At 45.1% G+C, this 20,370-nt stretch overlaps 1 protein-coding gene across 2 annotated transcripts in view; it reads left to right on the forward strand.

The window, feature by feature from the left end:
- The first annotated feature begins 691 nt into the window (after positions 1 to 691).
- Positions 692 to 20,370, forward strand: part of CLCN2 (chloride voltage-gated channel 2) — a 223,752-nt gene continuing 204,073 nt past the window's right edge. The window contains exon 1 of one of the 2 annotated variants that reach the window (XM_075340340.1): positions 692 to 861. In XM_075340340.1, coding sequence (XP_075196455.1) covers positions 811 to 861 — 51 coding nt within the window. In that variant the 5' untranslated portion in view covers positions 692 to 810. The remainder of the gene's footprint in view (positions 862 to 20,370) is intronic. The other variant, XM_075340341.1, reaches the window with a different exon arrangement.

Here is a 20,370-nt window from a genome sequence, read left to right on the forward strand (position 1 = left end):
GGAGGCCAGATCAGCGCATGTCCATAGCAGGCTGGCTCTGTGCTCAGCCACTATGTGGACAAACATGGAGCCAGTCACTTTCCCAATGTGCGGACGTGACTGCCCATACTTTTAGTACGGCCATGTGAGCTCAGCCTGATGTGTAAATGTACAGAAGTCTGGGAATAGCTTAGAGCGGCCTCAGGTCGCCCCATTCAGTACCGGAGCCAGCTGTAATGTTCCCCCGGGCTTCTCCAAAGGCCCGGAGTGGAGGTAATAGTCATTTCTGCTGTTTAACGTGTAGATGCCACAATCGCCAACCACCGCAGCGTCTAAGCGGTTAGCTATAAGGGGGCTGCTTCATTTACTGACGAAGGCGCTGTGGGGGCGACACATGTAGTGTGTTAGCTCCACACCCAGGCACTGCACTAAAGTGTAGCCTCCCCTATATTCTCTACATCAGTGGGGGCTCAGAGGTGCCATATTACTTTATGAAGATGTAAAGTATGACCCAAACCAGCATGGCCATTACTGGGTGAAGTTTTATAAGTGACATGAGAGGAGCTGAGGTGTGAGACCATCACCAGGTGAGAGAGTCTGACGAGTGAGGCCAGTGAGTACCAGACTGTGCTGGGCTAAGCCCTGAGTCTACACAGGAGGCGGAGATTAGGCGGGAACTGGGGCTGACGAGAGGAGCTGGGGCTGACGAGAGGAGCTGGGGAGGAGCAGCGGGAGACGTGGGACACAGAGACTTGTCCTGAATGAGAACGAGCCAGAGCCAGAGACGGCGGCCACAGGCGAGCACGACTGAGCCGGGGCAGAGCAGCAGCCATGCCCGGCAACGGGATGGAGCCGAGGGCTCTGAAATACGAGCAGACACTGGTGAGTGGCTTCCAGCAGATTCCAGCACTGCACTGCATGAGCCCGCAGGCATCGTGTCACTGTCACCTCTCCGCAGTTTTCCCCTGAATGCTTCCTTTTCAGTGACTATACAGATGTTACATTGCTGCCCCTCCATACTGCAGTCTGCTCATAGACTGACAGCCCAAGTTCACTGAGATTCTTCAGTCATCTGCCACCTCTGGCTCTCCAGCTGTTCTTAAAACTACAACTCCCAGCATGCCTTGCAGCTAGTGCAGAGAGAGACAGGTTGCAGACTACGCAGGAAACTTGAGCTGTCAAGCCAAAGTCCTGTTTGGTCATGATGGGAGTTGTAGTTTCACATCAGGTCAAGAGCCACTTATGTATATGACCCCCCACTGTGCAGGTGCAGTACAGGTCCTAGTGACCTGGAAATACAGGCTGGCCTGTGACCCTTCACACCAGGGGAGGTGTCCCTGTAGTAGGACTTTGTCCTGCCATAGCCTGGCCACATTATGCACATATATCCGATGACAAGCTGTGTAACACCTCCCAACTATATATATATATATATATATATATATATATATATATATATATGTAGAGTACATCCTCCATTCCTTCATATTGTGCACAAACTGGCATCTGCATGTCAGAGGTTTCCCACTAAGAACATGTATCAGCAATCCACAGGATCAGGGATAAATGTATCATCGCTGGGGTCTAACCGTTAAGAAAAATTACAAGAATGGGGTCCCATAGTCAATTGAGTGTCTGTAGCTATAACGTGTAATCGTTGCCGCACCAGTGCCATCCCCTGGGACTGATAGAAATGGCTATTCTGTTGGTCCCATAGAAGTGCATGTAACAGAGGTTCTGCGTAGGTGATAAATATGGGATCTATTCAGGTGATTACTGCCCAGGACTATCCTCATCATTTATACTAGTGTCTATTTCCAGGTTATGAATGATAGACAGAGTTGTAATTATATGGTGAAGGGTACATGGCAACACTGGATTCACAGTGCCGCATTGCAACTTCCATCTAATGATCTCCAATGGTGTCATATTGTGACTTGCATCCTACCTACCATGATAGTCCTACAGTGCCTTGCGAAAGTATTCGGCCCCCTTGAATTTTTCAACCTTTTCCCACATTTCAGGTTTCAAACATAAAGATAAAAAAAAATGTAATTTCATGGTGAAGAATCAACAAGTGGGACACAATTGTGAAGGTGAACAATATTTCTTGCTTATTTTAAATTTTTGTAACAAATAAAAAACTGAAAATTGGGGCATGCAATATTATTCAGCCCATTTACTTTCAGTGCAGCAAACTCACTCCAGAAGTTCATTGAGGATCTCTGAATGATCCAATGTTGTCCTAAATGACTGATGATAATAAATATAATCCACCTGTGTGTAATCAAGTCTCCGTATAAATGCACCTGCTCTGTGATAGTCTCAGTGTTCTGTTTAAAGCAAAAAGAGCATCATGAAGACCAGGAACACAACAGGCAGGTCCGTGATACTGTTGTGGAGAAGTTTAAAGCCAGATTCTGTTGCAAAACGATTTCCAAAACTTTAAACATCTCAAGAAGCACTGTGCAAGCGATCATATTGAAATGGAAGGAGTATCATACTACTACAAATCTACCAAGACCCGGCCGTCCCTCAAAAATTTTATGGCAAACAAGGAGAAGACTGATCAGAGATGCAGCCAAGAGGCCCATGATCACTCTGGATGAACTGCAGAGATCTACAGCTGAGGTGGGAGAGTCTGTCCATAGGACAACAATTAATCGTACACTGCACAAATCTGGTCTTTATGGAAGAGTGGCAAGAAGAAACTCATTTCTCAAAGATATCAATAAAAAGTGTTGTTTAAAGTTTGCCAGAAGCCACCTTGGAAACACACCAAACATGTGAAAGAAGGTGCTCTGGTCAGATTAAACCAAAATCGAACTATTTGGGCACAATGCCAAACAATATGTTTGGCGTAAAAGTATCACAGCTCATCACCCTGAACACTCCATGCCCACTGTCAAACGTGGTGGCAGCATCATGGTTTGGGCCTGCTTTGCTTCAGCAGGGACAGGGAAGATGGTTAAAATTGATGGGACAATGGATGGAGCCAAATACAGGACCTTTCTTGAAGAAAACCTGTTGGAGTCTGCAAAAGACCTTAGACTGGGATGGAGATTTGTCTTTCAACAAGACAATGATCCAAAACATAAAACAAAATCTACAATGTAATGGTTCACAAATAAATGTTTCCAGGTGTTAGAATGGCCAAGTTAAAGGCCAGCCATAAATCCAATTGAGAGTCTGTGGAAAGAGCTGAAAACTGCCATTCACAAACGCTCTCCATCCAACCTCACTCAGCTCGAGCTGTTTGCAAAGGAAGAATGGGCAAGAATTTCAGTCTCTCCATGCGCAAAACTGATAGACACATACCCAAGCGACTTGCAGCTGTAATCGCAGCAAAAGGTGGCACTACAAAGTATTAACTTAAAGGGGATAAATAATATTGCACGCCCCAATTTTCAGTTTTTTATTTTTTACAAAAATGTAAATTAAGCAATAAATATTGTTCAACTTCACAATTGTGTCCCACTTGTTGTTGATTCTTCACCATAACATTAGAATTTTTATCTTTATGTTTGAAGCCTGAAATGTGGGAAAAGGTTGAAAAATTCAAGGGAGCCAAATACTTTCGCAAGGCACTGTAGATATTTCCAAACATGTTGGATTTTCTATCCCTGGTTTCAGGTCACACAACTCACTTGCCATAGATGTAATGCAAATCGCATAGTACTGCAACCTGCATGTGACCTGTCAGCAAGTTGGTAGATTTTTTATAACTACAGCTCTAAAATAGTCATGTGACTACAAGCTGCACAATTGTTTTTGGTCCCGTAATTTGGCCAATAATTGCTGTCAGATGTAACTTGTTCCCTCAGCTTAAGAGGTTCAGAGATGGTAGTCTCAGACTCCGACACCCCTCAGCCTCAATAGCCACATAAGATAATACTAGCTCTAAGGCTATGTGCGCACGTTGCGTACTAGCCCTGCAGAAATTTCTGCAGCGATCTGAAGAGCACATGTGCGCTTTAGATCGCTGCAGAAATGTCCGTAGTGAGCGCCGATTCCATGCGCTCTGCCTGCAGCTCCTGCCATAGACAGAGCAGGAGCTGCCGGCAAAGCGCAGGAAAGAAGTGACATGTCACTTCTTTTTACGCAGCGCTTCGGCAGTAGCCGAAGCGCTGTGCTCTTAAACGCCACGTGCGCACGGCCCCTGCACAATCTCCATAGATTGTGCAGGGGACGCAGGACGCATGCAGTTACGCTGCGCTACAAAGCGCAGCGTAACTGCATGTATTTACGCAACGTGCGCACATAGCCTTAGAAAGGCAACAGTGTACTCCTGAAGATTGCCAGTCTTGGCCAGGGGCAGTGTACTCCTGAAGATTGACAGACTAGGTCAGGGGCAGTATACTCCAAAATATTAACAGTCTAGGCCAGGGCCAGTATACTCCTGAAGATTGACAGTCTAGGTCAAGAGCAGTGTACTCCTAAAGATTGCCAGTCTAGGCCAGGGCCAGTATATGAAGATTGACAGACGAGGCCAGTAGCTTGGTCGTACTGCTGTGATGAATTGTGCACTCTCCCATGATATAAGCCAAGGCAGTTTAGCCCCGTCAGAATTTGCGCAGTGCACTGAAGCTGCTGGATCCAGCAATCCGGCTAGGTTCAGAGTAGTGCAGGCAAGCCCAAAACAAGAGTTTGCAAGTGTGTGGTCCTTGCCCAGGATACTGCTGATGGGCTGCAGAGGTGGCTGGTAATCTAGGCAATGAGCAGTAAATTAAGTAAAGTAAGACCTTATTACTCTACATATGTGAATTAAGAGCAACATTTCGGCCTACGTCGCGTTTGTCCAGCATATTTCACAAACCTCTAAATTCGGCTTTTCTGCTGTCTTTTGGAGGCTTTCTGCACTCACAGTGAAATAGTTAGAGGCTTACCTAAGCAACATTTTGTACTCACCTTGTTTTATGTTTTTGGTGTGTAAGGGCCCCTTCAGATTGTATTTTTACCTACGTTCAGTGGTCCCATCGGAGCTTCCATCTGAACCCCCCGCAGAACAAGTTTCAGATGCATGCGCCGACGGGTCCATTGACTATAATGGAGCAGACGGAGTCACCATGAGCTCTGTCGTGCACTGTTTTCGGGTGTATACGCTTTTCTGCAGGTGGACACCCAGACGTAGTAGATTGCATCTGGGTGTCCACCTGCAGAAAGCATATACGCTAGAAAATGGTTCACAACAGAGCACATGGTGACTCCGTCTCTATTATAGTCAATAGCCCCGTCGGCGCATGCGCCTGAAACCCGTTTTGCGGGGGGTTTGGAAAGAAGCTCAGATGGGAACACTGAATGTAGGTAAAAACGCAATGTGAAAGCAGCCTAAGCGCATGGATATCAGTCATAATATTGGGATGTTGTGCTAGACAAGTTCTTGCTTGCACTGGCTTTCAGGGTGCGCAGCTGTGATTTCAGCAGAGAAAACAGTGATTTTATCAAAATGACAGCAAACAGCTCAGTAAGTGACACATCACTGACATCAGGGTCTCTGTCTCTACATTATGTTGCTCTCAGATGGAGTAGCAAAACCTGGTGATAGATTCCCTTTACTTTCCCTCACACACCGGCACTCCCAGCCACCGTGCTTTGCTAGCAATGGCAGCTTATCCCAATCACTTGAATAGAGTCCGTTCTAGGTACCTTCATTCTCCTGAATGCTGGGTGCCCCAGAAATTGGAACCCCACCTCCCCCCATCTGTGGACATTAAGACTTGACATCCTAGAGATGACATTACTTACAGAGATGAGAATAGCCATTTTCATGTCGATCCTTTCTTTTTTTATATCATCTTATAGCGCTCATATTAGTGTACTCGAGGGGAGTTCTTTCTTGCTGTTACTCACTGGACACTGAACCTTATCTTGGGCATTTGTCACCTGTCCTGAAGTCATCATTTATATTGTGGTGGTGGACTGACTGAATACAAAGGCCTGCGTTGTAGTCGTCTCATCAGTAGTCAGTGGGTGAGCATTTCTATGTTCTGCTATGTGGGTGACACATTGAGTTCTGCAGCACTGAAGTAACTGACAAAACAGAAAGCACTTGGTGTCCTCCATGCCCGGAGGTGTGTGTTTTCCTGGAGCACATTGTAACAGTCTATGTAGAAAAACACATTTATCATAATTGCTGCTGATTATTTGCTTGAACAATTAGCCACGTCCTCTCAGCAAATAATTCACTAGTTCATAAAACTTTGTTCCAGCTGGTAGTGTACTTTCACAGTTCAGCATCCAATCTGAATGATAATGCCTTCAGAACTGAGTATATTAGGCTACATGCGCACTTTGCATTTTTTGTTGTATTTTTGTCGCTTTTTTGGTGCAGTTTTGTTGTCAGAACTTTCTGAAATTTGACTTCCCAGCAAAGTCTATGAGAAATCAGATTTGCTATGTGCACATTGCAGTTTGTCAGCTTTTTTTGCCAAAAGTTTGTGACAAAAAAGAAGCAGCATGTTCATTATTTCTTGCGTTTTTGTCAACATTTGTCAACCATTGAAATCAATGAGGGGATGAAAAACGCATAACAATACGCATGGTTACAGGGGAGATAATTTGCTAGATCTGGTCCTGTCAAATAGACCGGATACAATTTCAGATCTACAGGTCCGGGAGCACTTGGGCACCAGCGATCATAATATGGTAAGCTTCAACATAATATTCAATAGAACATTTCAAAGGGGGGAAGCTAAAACCTGGAATTTTAGGAAAGCTGATTTCAACAAATTAAGGGAAGAGCTTAAATGTGTAGTTTGGCACAAAGTCATGGTAACTGGGGATACCGAACATAAATGGGGTAAGTTTAAGGATATACTACTAGAGTCCTGTAAAAAACGTATACCCTCTGGTAATAAAATGTCCAGGAATAAAAAGAAACCACTATGGATAAATAAGACTGTACAAAGTATAATAAAACAAAAACAAAGGGCATTTAAAATCTTGAAGGCTGAGAATACAGAAATAGCATTGCAGGAGTATAAAGATATCAATAGGAAATGTAAAAAAGAAATCAAACAAGCAAAATTAGCTACTGAAACAAAAATCGCCAATGACATTAAAATAAATCCCAAAATCTTTTATAAATACATTAATGCCAAAAGGAAAACAAAGGATAGTATCGGACCCTTAAAATATAATAACAAGTTAGTTATAGAGGACAAACAAAAGACTGAGATATTAAATAGGCATTTCTCATCTGTATTCACCAAGGAACTGACTGTACCAGGGATCATTCAACAAGTGAAAAATCAAAGTCCACCACCCGATATAATTAATTTAACACAAGATGAAGTACGCCTACGTCTGAGTAAATTAAACATTGACAAATCCCCAGGGCCAGATGGCATTCATCCACGAATATTGAGGGAATTGAGCTCCGTAATCGACAGACCGCTGTATCTCATCTTTTTAGACTCACTTGTAACAGGGTTGGTGCCTCAGGATTGGAGGATTGCTGATGTGGTACCGATATTTAAGAAAGGTAAGAGGGTAGATCCAGGCAACTACCGTCCAGTAAGCCTGACATCAGTAGTATGCAAAGTTTTTGAGGGCATTTTAAGGGATGACATGCAAAAATATATTGCAGAAAATAATATGATAACTGACAAACAGCATGGATTCATGAAAGATAAGTCGTGTCTAACCAACCTGTTGGGGTTCTATGAGGGGGTAAGTTCAAACCTGGATATTGGTAATGCAGCTGATGTGATTTATTTGGACTTTGCAAAGGCATTTGATACTGTACCACATAATAGCCTTATACTAAAGCTCCAGAAGCAAGGACTAGGGGACACAATATGCAACTGGGTAAGGAATTGGCTAAAAGATAGGAAACAAAGAGTAGTCATAAATGGTACATTCTCTAAATGGGCTATAGTCAGCAGTGGGGTGCCGCAGGGATCTGTGCTTGGACCGATTCTTTTTACTCTCTTTATTAATGACCTTGTGGATGGGATTGATAGTACAGTGTCAGTCTTTGCCGATGACACCAAACTATGTAGGATATTAAAAACTGACCTGGATAGTACAATATTACAAAAAGATCTGGATAAGATGTCAGAATGGGCAGATACTTGGCAAATGAGATTTAATGTTGATAAATATAAAGTAATGCACCTAGGACGGAGTAATCCTATAGCTGCGTATACATTAAATGGAAGTAAACTCGGGACTACAGAACAGGAGAAGGACTTGGGTATTCTCATTACAAATAAGCTGAGCAGCAGCACTCAATGTCAAGCAGCAGCTGCTAAAGCAAACAAGATTTTAGGGTGTATGAAAAGAGAGATTAGATCCAGTGATCCCAACGTATTGTTACCCCTCTATAAATCACTTGTAAGGCCACATCTGGAATACGGGATCCAGTTTTGGGCTCCACATTTTAAAAAGGACATTCAGAAGTTAGAGTCAGTTCAAAGGCGGGCAACTAGACTACTACAAGGAATGGAAGGCCTCCCATATGATGACAGGTTGAAAAAGTTAGATATGTTTAGCTTAGAAAAAAGACGTCTCAGAGGAGATCTCATTTATGTATAAATACATGTGTGGTCAATATAAAGGACTGGCACATGACTTATTTCTTCCAAAGACAGTACTAAGGACCAGGGGGCACTCACTGCGAGTGGAAGAAAAGCGATTCCGACACCTAAATAGGAAAGGGTTCTTTACAGTTAGAGCGGTCAGACTGTGGAATACACTACCACAAGAGGTAGTAATGGCAGATACTATAACAGCTTTTAAAAAAGGGCTGGATGATTTCCTCAGTACACAAAACATTGTTGGTTATAAATGACTTTGTGACCAAATGTAGAACTGGTGGAGGAAGGTTGAACTAGATGGACCTAGGTCTTTTTTCAACCTAAGTAACTATGTAAAAAAAAAAATTGTTTGCGTTTTGCATATGTTTTACCCGCAGTTTTGTCAACAAAAACACAGCTCACCAACTTAGTTCCAGAATGACAAAATCAATGCTATCAATGCTAGTGATTTTGGCATGTCAGTGTCTCTCTCTGTCTCTCTCCGCTTTATACTCACTGATCACTGGCACCTGCGGCTGTCACACTGCTCCCATGGCCTTTCATTCTTCTTCCGTACCGCTCATTAGCCTCATTACATACGGTGGCTCAGTGGTTAGCACTTCAGACCTGCAGCGCTGGGGTCCTGGGTTCAATTTCCACCAAGGACAACATCTGCAAGGAGTTTGTATGTTCTCCCCGTGTTTGCGTGGGTTTCCTCCCACACTCAAAAAAATACCCTAACATACTGATAGGGAATTTAGATTGTGAGCCCCAATGGGGACAGTGTTACCAATGTATGTAAAGTGCTGTGGAATTAACAGCGCTAGATAAATGAATAAATATTATTATATACATATTCACTCCTCCCCCCATCTGTGATTGGTTGCAGTCAGACTTGCCCCCATGCTGAGTGACAGCTTTCTGACCAATCACAGCCGGTGGGCGGTGTGGAGACACGGGGGTCAGTGGGTGCTCTCATCCGCTGGCCCGGCCGCCTTTAGAAAGACAGCATGACCCAGGGCTCATCCCAACTGAACGCCCAACCTCCTTAACCGTGGGCGGAACACTACTCAGACAACACAGGGTGAGGGAATCACAATACTAAGACTTTACTGGATCCCCAAACAATTAACGGCATATGGCACATAACCAGTAAAACCAGAGAATGTAGCCGGCAACGGTTTCTCACCCTTCCGCTGGCTCACCAAGGATTAGAATGTCCGTGTCTCAGAGCTTCCAGGGCTACTTACTCCAAACCAGCAGCACCCCGCTTTTGGCGGGCACCCACCAAGAATGGAATAACGCCAGATTTAGGAAGCTGGCTGAGGTCCGCAAAGTCTGGTGACTGGATTGTCCCAAGCTGGATTCCTTCCTTAGGTAGTCCTTGATATCACAGCCGAATCCTTGCATTCAATTCTGAAGTCCATGTAGTGTTATAATCCAGGTTCGGTTATGGCTTGCCAATCAGATCCGAAGGTCTTAGATTGGTATCATGTAGCAAGAGTCTACCTGGGCAATGGACAGTCCTTCTTATACACCTGAGCTCTCCATTCAGACCATTGGGGTCTTCACGATTGGTGGATAAGACTGGGCTCTTATTGGCTAGATCTCAAGCCGCATATAAAATATCCCTATTAGTAATGGTCTCTGACAGTAACAAGGGAGACAGCCCAGCCACATCGCATCCAACAATACAATGGAGGTTCACACAATTGATTTGTCTGGGTATCTGATCCTCTCTGGTCAAGGTAATTACATGAGTCAACAAGAACTTTTACACTAGACTCAATGAAACTAAACAATGAGGGCTTATCCCCGTTTATAAACAAAATATCTTCATGTCCGGCTGAATGTTAAGAAACTTTAACCCTTGCTAGGCACTGAGAAAGTCCATGTCGTCACAGGCGGGTCTAAATCGTACTGTGCAATAAATGAATAAATAATTTAAAAAAACAACGTGTGGTTCCCCCAATTTTGATACCCAGCCAAGATAAAGCCTTACAGATGAGGGCTGGTATTTTCAGGCTGGGGAGACCCACGTTATTGGGAGCCCCCCAGCCTTAAAATATCAGCCATCAACCGCACGGAATTGCTGCATCCATTAGATGCAACAGCCCCAGGACTTTACCGGCTTTTTCCCGATTACCCTGGTGCGGTGGCAATCGGGGTAATAAGGAGTTAATGGCAGCCCATAGCTGCCACTAAGTCCTAGATTAGTCATAACAGGCGTCTATGAGACACCCCCCATTACTAATTTGTAAGTGAAAGTAAATAAACACAAACACCCAAAAAATCCTTTATTTGAAATAAAAGACAAAAAAAAACCTCTTTTACCACTTTACTAACACCCCAAACACCCCTCCAGGTCTGACATAATCCACACGACGTCCCACGATGCTTCCAACACTGCTACATCTGATGCTCACAGGAAGCACCATAGAACAAGACTGCCCGCTGTGAGCTCCACACAGCAACTGAAGTGAGTCGCTCTATCAGCGGTGACGTTACTCAGCTTAGCCGCGGCCACAGCTGGAGTCCTCGACCCGTGACAGCAAATCACCATAGTGACTGAAGTAAGCAGCCCGATCAGCGTTGCCGTCACTCAGGTGATTTGCGGTCACAGCTGGAGTCCTCCATCTGTGAGCGCAAATCAGGCCGCAACTGAAGTGAGCCGCAGCTGGAGGACTCACGTGAGTGACGGCACCGCTGATCACGCGGCTCACTTCAGTAGCGGTCTGAACCTCACAGCAGTGAACCCGTTACGTCACTGCTGCGACAAACGCCGTACTGCGGGACCCATAGGTGTGATGTAAGGGGTTCACGCCAGCTCATTCTGATCGCTGCGACTCTGTCTGCACTCACAGCTGGCAGTCATGTTCTATGATGCTGGCTGTGAAAGGACAGGGATGTAGCAGAGCTGAATCGCCGTGGGACCTCTATGGATTACTTCGGACCTGAAAGGATGTTTGAGGGTTAATTAAGTGGTCAAAGATTTTTTTGGCTGTTTGTGGTAATTTACTTTCACTTACAGATTAGTGATGAGGCGTGTCTCAAAGACGCCTGACAAGCAAAAAGGGGGAGGATGCACAACCGCCATAATAATTACAATAGATATAAGGGTGCGCAACTGTCAAGCAATAGCAACAGACAAGAGAGAGAAAGCGCTTTACAAAATATGGCACTCACTCAATGAATAAAAAAATCACAAAAAGTTTTAGTGCATAATTAAAACCATACAAGAATACATAAAAATTGACACCATTATATAAACCAAATGGTATAAATCTTGCCAAAACCAGATAGCAGAAAAAGCTCCTATTAGAGCACAAGAAAACTTAGGGAATTATCCCAATACTAACAAAATTCAAGCTTGGACTAATATCTACAAAACAGCCATATGAAAATATAAAGGGGAAGCACACCAAGCATATAATATAGATCAGGGGTCTCAAACTCGGCTGGGTGTATGGGCCGCACCGAGGAAAAAAATAATTTGGGGGGCCGCATTATTTGTAGGACAAAGTGACATTTTTATTAGTGCCATATATATTTTTTTACACACCTTTGGATGACTGATTTTTAACATTTTTCACTTGTTTATTATAACAAATGTGCACATTCTTTGGTTAAATCTAAAAAAAAAAAATTTGATGTTAAAAAAAAGTCATGCCTTATTTTGTTTTTTTTTTTTTTACATTTTATCCCTTTCTTGTAACTAATAGTGTTACAATTATCACTATATAGAAATTTTGGCCAACATCTTTTAGTAATGTTCCCTATCCTTTAGTAATGTGCCCACCTTGTCCCCATCCTATAGTAATGACCCCAGCCTTGTCCCTATTCTATAGTAATGTCCCCATCCAATAGTATTATGCCCATCCTTGTAATGTCCTCATCTTTTAGTAATGTCCCCATCCTATAGTCATGTGCCCACCTTGTCCCCATCCTGTAGTCATGTGCCCACCTTGTCCCTATTCTGTAGTCATGTGCCTACCTTGTCCCCCATCCTATAGTCATGTGCCCACCTTGTCCCCATCCTATAGTCATGTGCCCACCTTGTCCCTTTTCTATAGTCATGTGCCCACCTTGTCCCCCATCCTATAGTCATGTGCCCACCTTGTCCCCATCCTATAGTCATGTGCCCACCTTGTCCCCATCCTATACATGTGCCCACCTTGTCCCCATCCTATAGACATGTGCCCACCTTGTCCCATCCTATAGTCATGTGCCCACCTTGTCCCTATTCTGTAGTCATGTGCCTACCTTGTCCCCATCCTATAGACATGTGCCCACCTTGTCCCCATCCTATAGACATGTGCCCACCTTGTCCCCATCCTATAGTCATGTGCCCACCTTGTCCCCATCCTATAGACATGTGCCCACCTTGTCCCCATCCTATAGACATGTGCCCACCTTGTCCCCATCCTATAGACATGTGCCCACCTTGTCCCCATCCTAAAGACATGTGCCCACCTTGTCCCCATCCTATAGACATGTGCCCACCTTGTCCCCATCCTATAGACATGTGCCCACCTTGTCCCCATCCTATAGACATGTGCCCACCTTGTCCCCATGCTATAGTCATGTGCCCACCTTGTCCCCATCCTATAGTCATGTGCCCACCTTGTCCCCATCCTATAGACATGTGCCCACCTTGTCCCCATCCTATAGACATGTGCCCACCTTGTCCCCATTCTATAGTAATGTCCCCATCCTGTAGTAATGGGTGGTGGGGGCAGTGGGGGCGGGTGAAAGGTGATAATTTACAGATCGTTCTCGGCTTCCACCCACAGATTCCTGAGTGAACCCAAGGAGGCAGTCTCTGGCCCCAGATCCACAGTGATTGGACAGATCGGTCACAAGGCCGGTCTCTCCAATCAGAGCTGGGGGCAGGTGAAACTGAGGTCACCCAGCTCCAGCCAATGATCAGCTGCACTGATCATGGCTGGATTTCAATGTTACAGCCATTTTCAACGGCTGGAACATTACAGTGGCTGTGATTGGCTGACGAACGCTGCTCAGCCAATCACAGCCTCCGTAGGTCCGGGGAGGAGACACCACCCCTCCTGAGGTCCCCTCCTCCCCGAATCTAAGGTAGTTGCTATTTGCAATGCAAACAGCGATCGCAGCCACCGGGGCTGCGATTTCGCCATGACGTACTGGGTATGTCATGGATCCTTAAGTACCAGGGAGCCATGATGTATCCAGTACGTCATAGGTCGCTAAGGGGTTAATGTGCCGTCCTTCACATACACAAAAAATAAAAAAACACCATTCTTCTCACCTGTCCCGCGCTCCCTCGGCTCCTCATCTGCTTCTTGCTGTCTGCAGGCCCATGCCCCCGGTGACTATCGCGGCCTGTGCAGGGGCCGCAGCCACTGGCAGCGATTTATGTCAGATCAGATGGTTGTTTTGCCGGCGCTGCGCGCGCACAGTCCTTGCCTCTGAGAACGCAGCGCCGGCAAAACACTCATCTAACAAAGTGCAGACAGTGGCTGCGGCCCCTGCACCGGCCGCGATAGTGAACAGGGGCACGGGCCTGGGGCCGCACGAAGCAGCCTGACGGGCCGCATGCGGCCCGCGGGCCGCATGCGGCCCGCGGGCCGCGTGGTTGAGACCCCTGATATAGATGATGCAGATTCCCACTGCAAATATCACTGAACAGCAAGATAAGGTGCAAAGGAGACCTGACTCTCAGCGGTTAAAACACTGAATTTGGCTATATGTCACCTATCAGGCTGTATTGTGTTGTTTACTTATAATGAATGTTTTATCACCAGGTGATTATCACTGCCAGAAATACAGCTGATACATCTGCTAGAGTCTGGGGTGAGGAACCTTTTTTCTGCTGGGGGCCATCTGGACTTTTCTACCAACCTTTGGGGGCCGCAAAAATTATCAGGTTGAAAATTACCCTAATATATTTGGTCAACCAATTAATAAACTCACCCTTAGGGGTACTTTACACACTGCGACATCGCATCCGGAATATCGTCGGGGTCACGTCGTTAGTGACGCACATCCGGCGCCAGTAACAACATCGCAACGTGTAAATCCTAGATGCGCCAATAAACGATCGCAAAAGTGTCGAAAATCGGTGATCTGTGTAGCGACGGACATTTCCATAATGTCGGGTCGACCGCAGGTACGATGTTGTTTGTCGCTCCTGCGGCACCTGCGGCACATCGCTGTGTATAAACCCGCAGGAGCGACAAACATCTCCTTACCTGCGTTCCGACAGCAATACGGAAGGGGGAAGGTGAGCGGGATGTTATGTCCCGCTCATCTCCACCCCTCCGCTTCTATTGGCCGGCCAATTAGGTGCCGGAGCTGCTTCTCTGGTGCAGCTGTGATGTTCAACGATATTGATCATGTGGCTTCTCACAATTGATTTTCCAGGTTTGTCTCGGTCTGTAGCGCAGTCAACAGATTGGTAAATCATACACATCACATAGGAGACACTGGAGGTAACTACATCACAGGAGGGGCTGGGGGCAAATATACATCACAGGAGGGGCTTGGGACATAGACATCACTGGAGAGGCGGGGGTCATAGATGTCACTGATGATGCTGGGGCATACACATCACAGAAGACACTGGGGCGCAAAAGTTGCAGGAGATTCTGGGGGCAAATATACATCACAGGAGATGTTGAGGGCATATATACATCACAGGAGATGCTGAGGGCATATATACATCACAGGAGATGCTGAGGGCATATATACATCACAGGAGATGCTGAGGGCATATATACAGCACAGGAGGAGCTGTGGACATATATACATCACAGGAGGAGCTGGGGACATATATACAGCACAGGAGGAACTGGGGACATATATACAGCACAGGGCAAACTGGGGACATATATACAGCACAGGACGAGCTGGGGACATATATACATCCCTGGAGGGTCTGGGGGCATATACATCAGAGGAGGGGCAGGGGCTCAGACATCACTGAGGGGACAAAGATAGTACTGCCGGGCACAGACAGCACTGGCAGTGGCACGAACAGCACTAGAGGGGCACGAACAGGACTGGGGGACATGGACAGAATTGAGGGAGCACAGCCATCACCCAAGGGGGCACATACAGCAACACTGGCACGAACAGCACTGACGGTGGCACAGACAGGACTGGGTGACATCTACAGGACTGAGGGAGCACAGACATCACCAAGGGGGCATGGACAGCACTGGGGGGTGGCACACTACACTAGGGGGGGTGGCAGACATCACTGGAAGGTGACACGCTGTCCCACGAAGCAGGAATCATGCTGCACCACCAGGCAGAACTCAGGCTGCTCCACGAGGCAGGACTCACATTGCACCGTGACGCAGAAGTCACACTGCACTGTGAGGCAAAAGAAACACTGCACCGCGAGGCAGGACTCACACTTTCCCGCGAGGCTGAAGTTACACTGCACCAGAAGGAATGTACAGCAGGGAAGCCGGTAAACCTGCTACTCTTCTTCTTTTGTGGGACTGGAGTACAGCGCATCTCGAGCTTATTCCGCCCACAAAGTACGTTTTCAGCACGTTGGCACAGGCCCGACCAGCGTGCTGAGCAACTAATGGTATGCGCGCCCAGGCACCGCAGTAGCCGCCCGACTCACTGCGGTGCCTGGGATGTGCCCAGGGGCCGAATAATTTGTCATCGGCCTGCGGGCCGGAGGTTCCCCACCCCTGTGCTAGACCGATCACACCCCATTCTCTAGAAAGCAGCTCAATGTGAATATACAATCTACATAGATGATTACTCAGGATTCTTATTTTACAATTGGTGATGTTACATCTCACCTCTTCCCTCGTCCTAAAAGTGGCAATACAACTTGGATAACTATAAGTTGACAGTTCTCTCTCTCCTGACTCCTTCAAGCCTTTGTGTATTCTTTATGGGGAGTGAGGAGGGGAGTAATCCTCTGCCAGACTTATCTGGAAGCGGCTTATCTGCCCAAATCCAAAGTGCCCGATCCACGTCTCCCGACACTACATATGTCTGGTAGAATCAGGAGGCCCAATACCTATTAGATGGTCAATCAGTCCTGCTGAAATCTTCTGTTATGTTGACTTTACTTCAATGTGTATTGTGGCCTTTAGACTGTAAAGCTCCCCCCTTACACAGATGAAAGATGAGCAAATTAGACGATTTAGCTAAAAACCTTAGTTAATCATGTAAATTATTTCACGACTGACCGTGTCCTTCAATCGATCTTTAAATGACTAACATTTTCAGCCATCCAAAATGTCAATTAGACATGTTGGATATTTTCACACGACTATCATCAATGGCATAGTGTGTATATGTTTATTGTTTGAACATCCAACAATTTTTTTTTTTTGTCCACCTCTGGATTGTTGACTCTATGAAGGTTCGTACATTGAAACTTGAGATCATAAACACGTAAGCATCAGCTCCTCCTATCAGTAGCGTTAACCGTAGTGTACAAATGTGTATCTTTTTTTTTACTCATGGATAGGGAAAATAAAGAAAATAAGAATGAAGCATTCGCTTCATACTTACCGAGGATCCTGCCCGGCTGTATGCTGCTCCTGTGGCCTCACTGGGACGCTCATTATCGCTCATTTCATATGCTCTGCTTTCACCTCCCACAGGCCGTCCTGGCATATGTGGTTGCAGTCAGACGTGCCCCCAGTCTGTGTGACGGCGTCTGCCTGCAGTCATCGCTCGTCGCAGCTCATTCATCCTCAGGAGCTCACAGCGGGCAGTCATTCTCTATGGCACTGTAGATGTAGCAGAGCTGGATTCGCCATGGGACCTTGTGTGGATTACGTCGGAATGCAGGGGTGTGTTGGGGTTAATAATAAAGTGCTTTTTAGTATTTTATTTCAAATTGTGGATTTTTTGGGTGTTTGTGTTTATTTACTTTCACTTACAGATTAATGTTGTGGGTGTCTCATAGATGCCTGCACCAACACTAATCTAGGGTTTAATATCAGCTGTGCGCTGTTATTACCCCCTTATTACCCAGATTGCCACCGCATCAGGGCAGCGGGAAGAGCCAGGTAAAGCACCGGGCTTGTCACATCTAATGGATGCAACAATTCCAGGCAGCCGGAGGCTGATATTTTTAGGCTGCGTCTCTGCAGCCTGAGAATACCGGCCCCCAGCTCTCGGGCTTTATCTTGCCTGAGTATCAAAATTGGGGGGAACCGCATGTTGTTTTTTTTAATTATTTATTTAAATAATTAAAAAAAAAGCCACATGCAGTTCCTCTTATGCTGGACTCACACTTGCGAGGGACTCTCGCGAGTCTCGCATTGCATCACCAGGTACGGCCACACACACTCCTGACAGAAGCAGGTTGGCTGCATGTATTTCTATGCGGCTGCACGCTCGTGTCCGGAGAGCGTCAGGCCGTGCCGGGTGATGTGATGTGAGACTCGCGCGAGTCCCTTGCTAGTGTGACTCCGACCTTATTTGATACACAGCCAAGATAAAGACCGACAGCTGGGGGCTGCAGCCGTGGGCTGTGTTGCTATCATAATGCTGAAGGACTCTAAGCCGATTGTTGTATTTATTCAGTTACTTTTATACCACGATACTGACCCGCAGACACTTGCATTGTTTTCCATCTTGCAACTGCATAATATTACTGCATGCGTTTAGTTGGACCATCATTTATTTTTCAACAGAACAATGACCCCAAACACACCTCTAGGCTGTGTAAGGGCTATTTGACTAAGAAGGAGAGTGATGGGGTGCTACGCCAGATGACCTGGCCTCCACAGTCACCAGACCTGAACCCAATCTAGATGGTTTTGGGGTGAACTGGACCGCAGAGTGAAGGCAAAAGGGCCAACAAGTGGTAAGCATCTCTGGGAACTGCTTCAAGACTACCTCTTGTAGCTCATCAAGAGAATGCTAAGAGTGTGTAAAGCAGTAATCAAAGCAAAAGGTGGCTCCTTTGAACAACCTAGAATATAAGACATTTTATCAGTTGTTTCACACTTTTTTGTATTTCATTCCACATGTGTTAATTCATAGTTTTGATGCCTTCAATGTGAATCTACAATTTTCAGAGTCATGAAAATAAAGAAAACTCTTTGAATGAGAAGGTGTGTCCAAACTTTTGGTCTGTACTGTACATCACATATATGGAGTAAGAATTCAGGCAAGGATGCCTCTGACTCTAGCATGCTCCCTTATCAAGACCAACATGGCTTGATGAATTGGAATCAGAGACAAAGTCTTCGCATCTCTTTTTTTGTCTAGTTTTGTGGCTTTTTTGCTTGCCTGTTTTTTTGTTTTTTTTTCCTTGCTCACTTCTTAGGCAGAGTTTAGCGGTTTTGGATGTATTCGCCTGATTCATCAATTGCGACCCTACTTCAGTCCCCCCCAGCTTGTGTGTTTTTGAGTACGCTAATTTTTCAGTTCAATTTTTATTCCATTTTGAGAAATGTGTGACTTCTTGTGCTACCTAATTGCAAAACAGTTCCCAACAGAAAAAAGACCATATTTTTATTTTGCGCAACATTTAATGAACCACGTGCATAATTTCGAAAAAATTGAGCCAAAAAGTGTCAACTAAGGTAAGATAAAAAAGGAAGGAGAATAAAAAAATGCAAATGATGAATCTAGGCCATAGTGTCTAAACAGATGTCCCAGAGTGGTTTCATAGCAAATCCGCTATAACTTTCTAAAAATAAGCCTTTATCAGCGCCATCCTGTCCATTTTGAGGACAAACAGGACGTGGGAAGATAGTAAAGTGTTCAGATTTCAGAAGCCAAAAACATACCCCAACATTTATTCATAGTGATACCAAAGTGATTAGCCATTAGTCAGAGGGGCTTGATTATAAGCAAACCTCTTTGTATTTGGGAACTCTCCATGTTGTAAGCTACGCCATGGAATAATGCTTATTTTGTAGAGTGAGCTAGATACTCCCTGACCCCTGAATATGAGTTTTCATCTCCCTATATACAGAAGCTGTAGTTATTTTAGTAATGGCAGGATATTCTTCGGCTCATACATATTTCATTTCGGTGTCTATAGGAGTTTAGAGGAAGCTTATGATTTCTTTGGTGCCTTTTTTTTGTGGCAATTAACATTGATCTGATTCTGGACATGCCACTGCCAATTACACTATATAAGTCTCCGAGAAGGATTAACAAGCAACCTTGGATCTTTTGCTGCCAAATTTTAGCCCTTTTTAATATTTGGCATTTGAAGTTGTTATCTGCCAAGTTTCCGCAATACAGAACATAAAACCCACCTTTGCTCTTCTGTTGTGAGGCAGGTCAAGGTGATGAATTAATAAGACTGGCTGTCTTCTCTTTGAAACACAATAATAAAGACACGTTATTATACGGTTTATCAATAAAAACTTTATCTGATTGGATCCAGTCCCGCTGTTAAGGGTGAATACACCCGATGTCCACAGCACCTGTACGTGGAATTACTGATAGCTCTTATAACGGTGAAAATTATGTCCTTGACTTATCTTTCGCTGTCAATTAAGTCATTTCTTAATTATTTTCCCAGGGCAAGCTAGGTGATGGCCAACAAAGACGACTCTATAGATTCCGCAGACAATGTCACTCAGCATTTTTACACATCTTACCTGAAATTCTGATTTGGTCAGAAATACAAAAGTAGACGTAAAAAAAAATGCCATGTGAGACACTAGGAGAATGTGGCAACCAGCTTTTCAAAACCAAATATTACACAAAGTAATGCGTTTTTAACCATTTAAAGAGTATGGAAATAGAGGTACATATAAAGACAGGGTTAAGATCTGCAAAACAATGTAAAAGAATGAAATAGCGGAGAACAACACTGATTTATTTCGGCAGTCGCATAGTGAATTAATAAAAGCAGAGGTTGACCATGCGCACCCCTAGTCCAGAC

Source organism: Anomaloglossus baeobatrachus, chromosome 3, assembly GCF_048569485.1.
Source record: "Anomaloglossus baeobatrachus isolate aAnoBae1 chromosome 3, aAnoBae1.hap1, whole genome shotgun sequence".
Lineage (NCBI taxonomy): Eukaryota > Metazoa > Chordata > Amphibia > Anura > Aromobatidae > Anomaloglossus > Anomaloglossus baeobatrachus.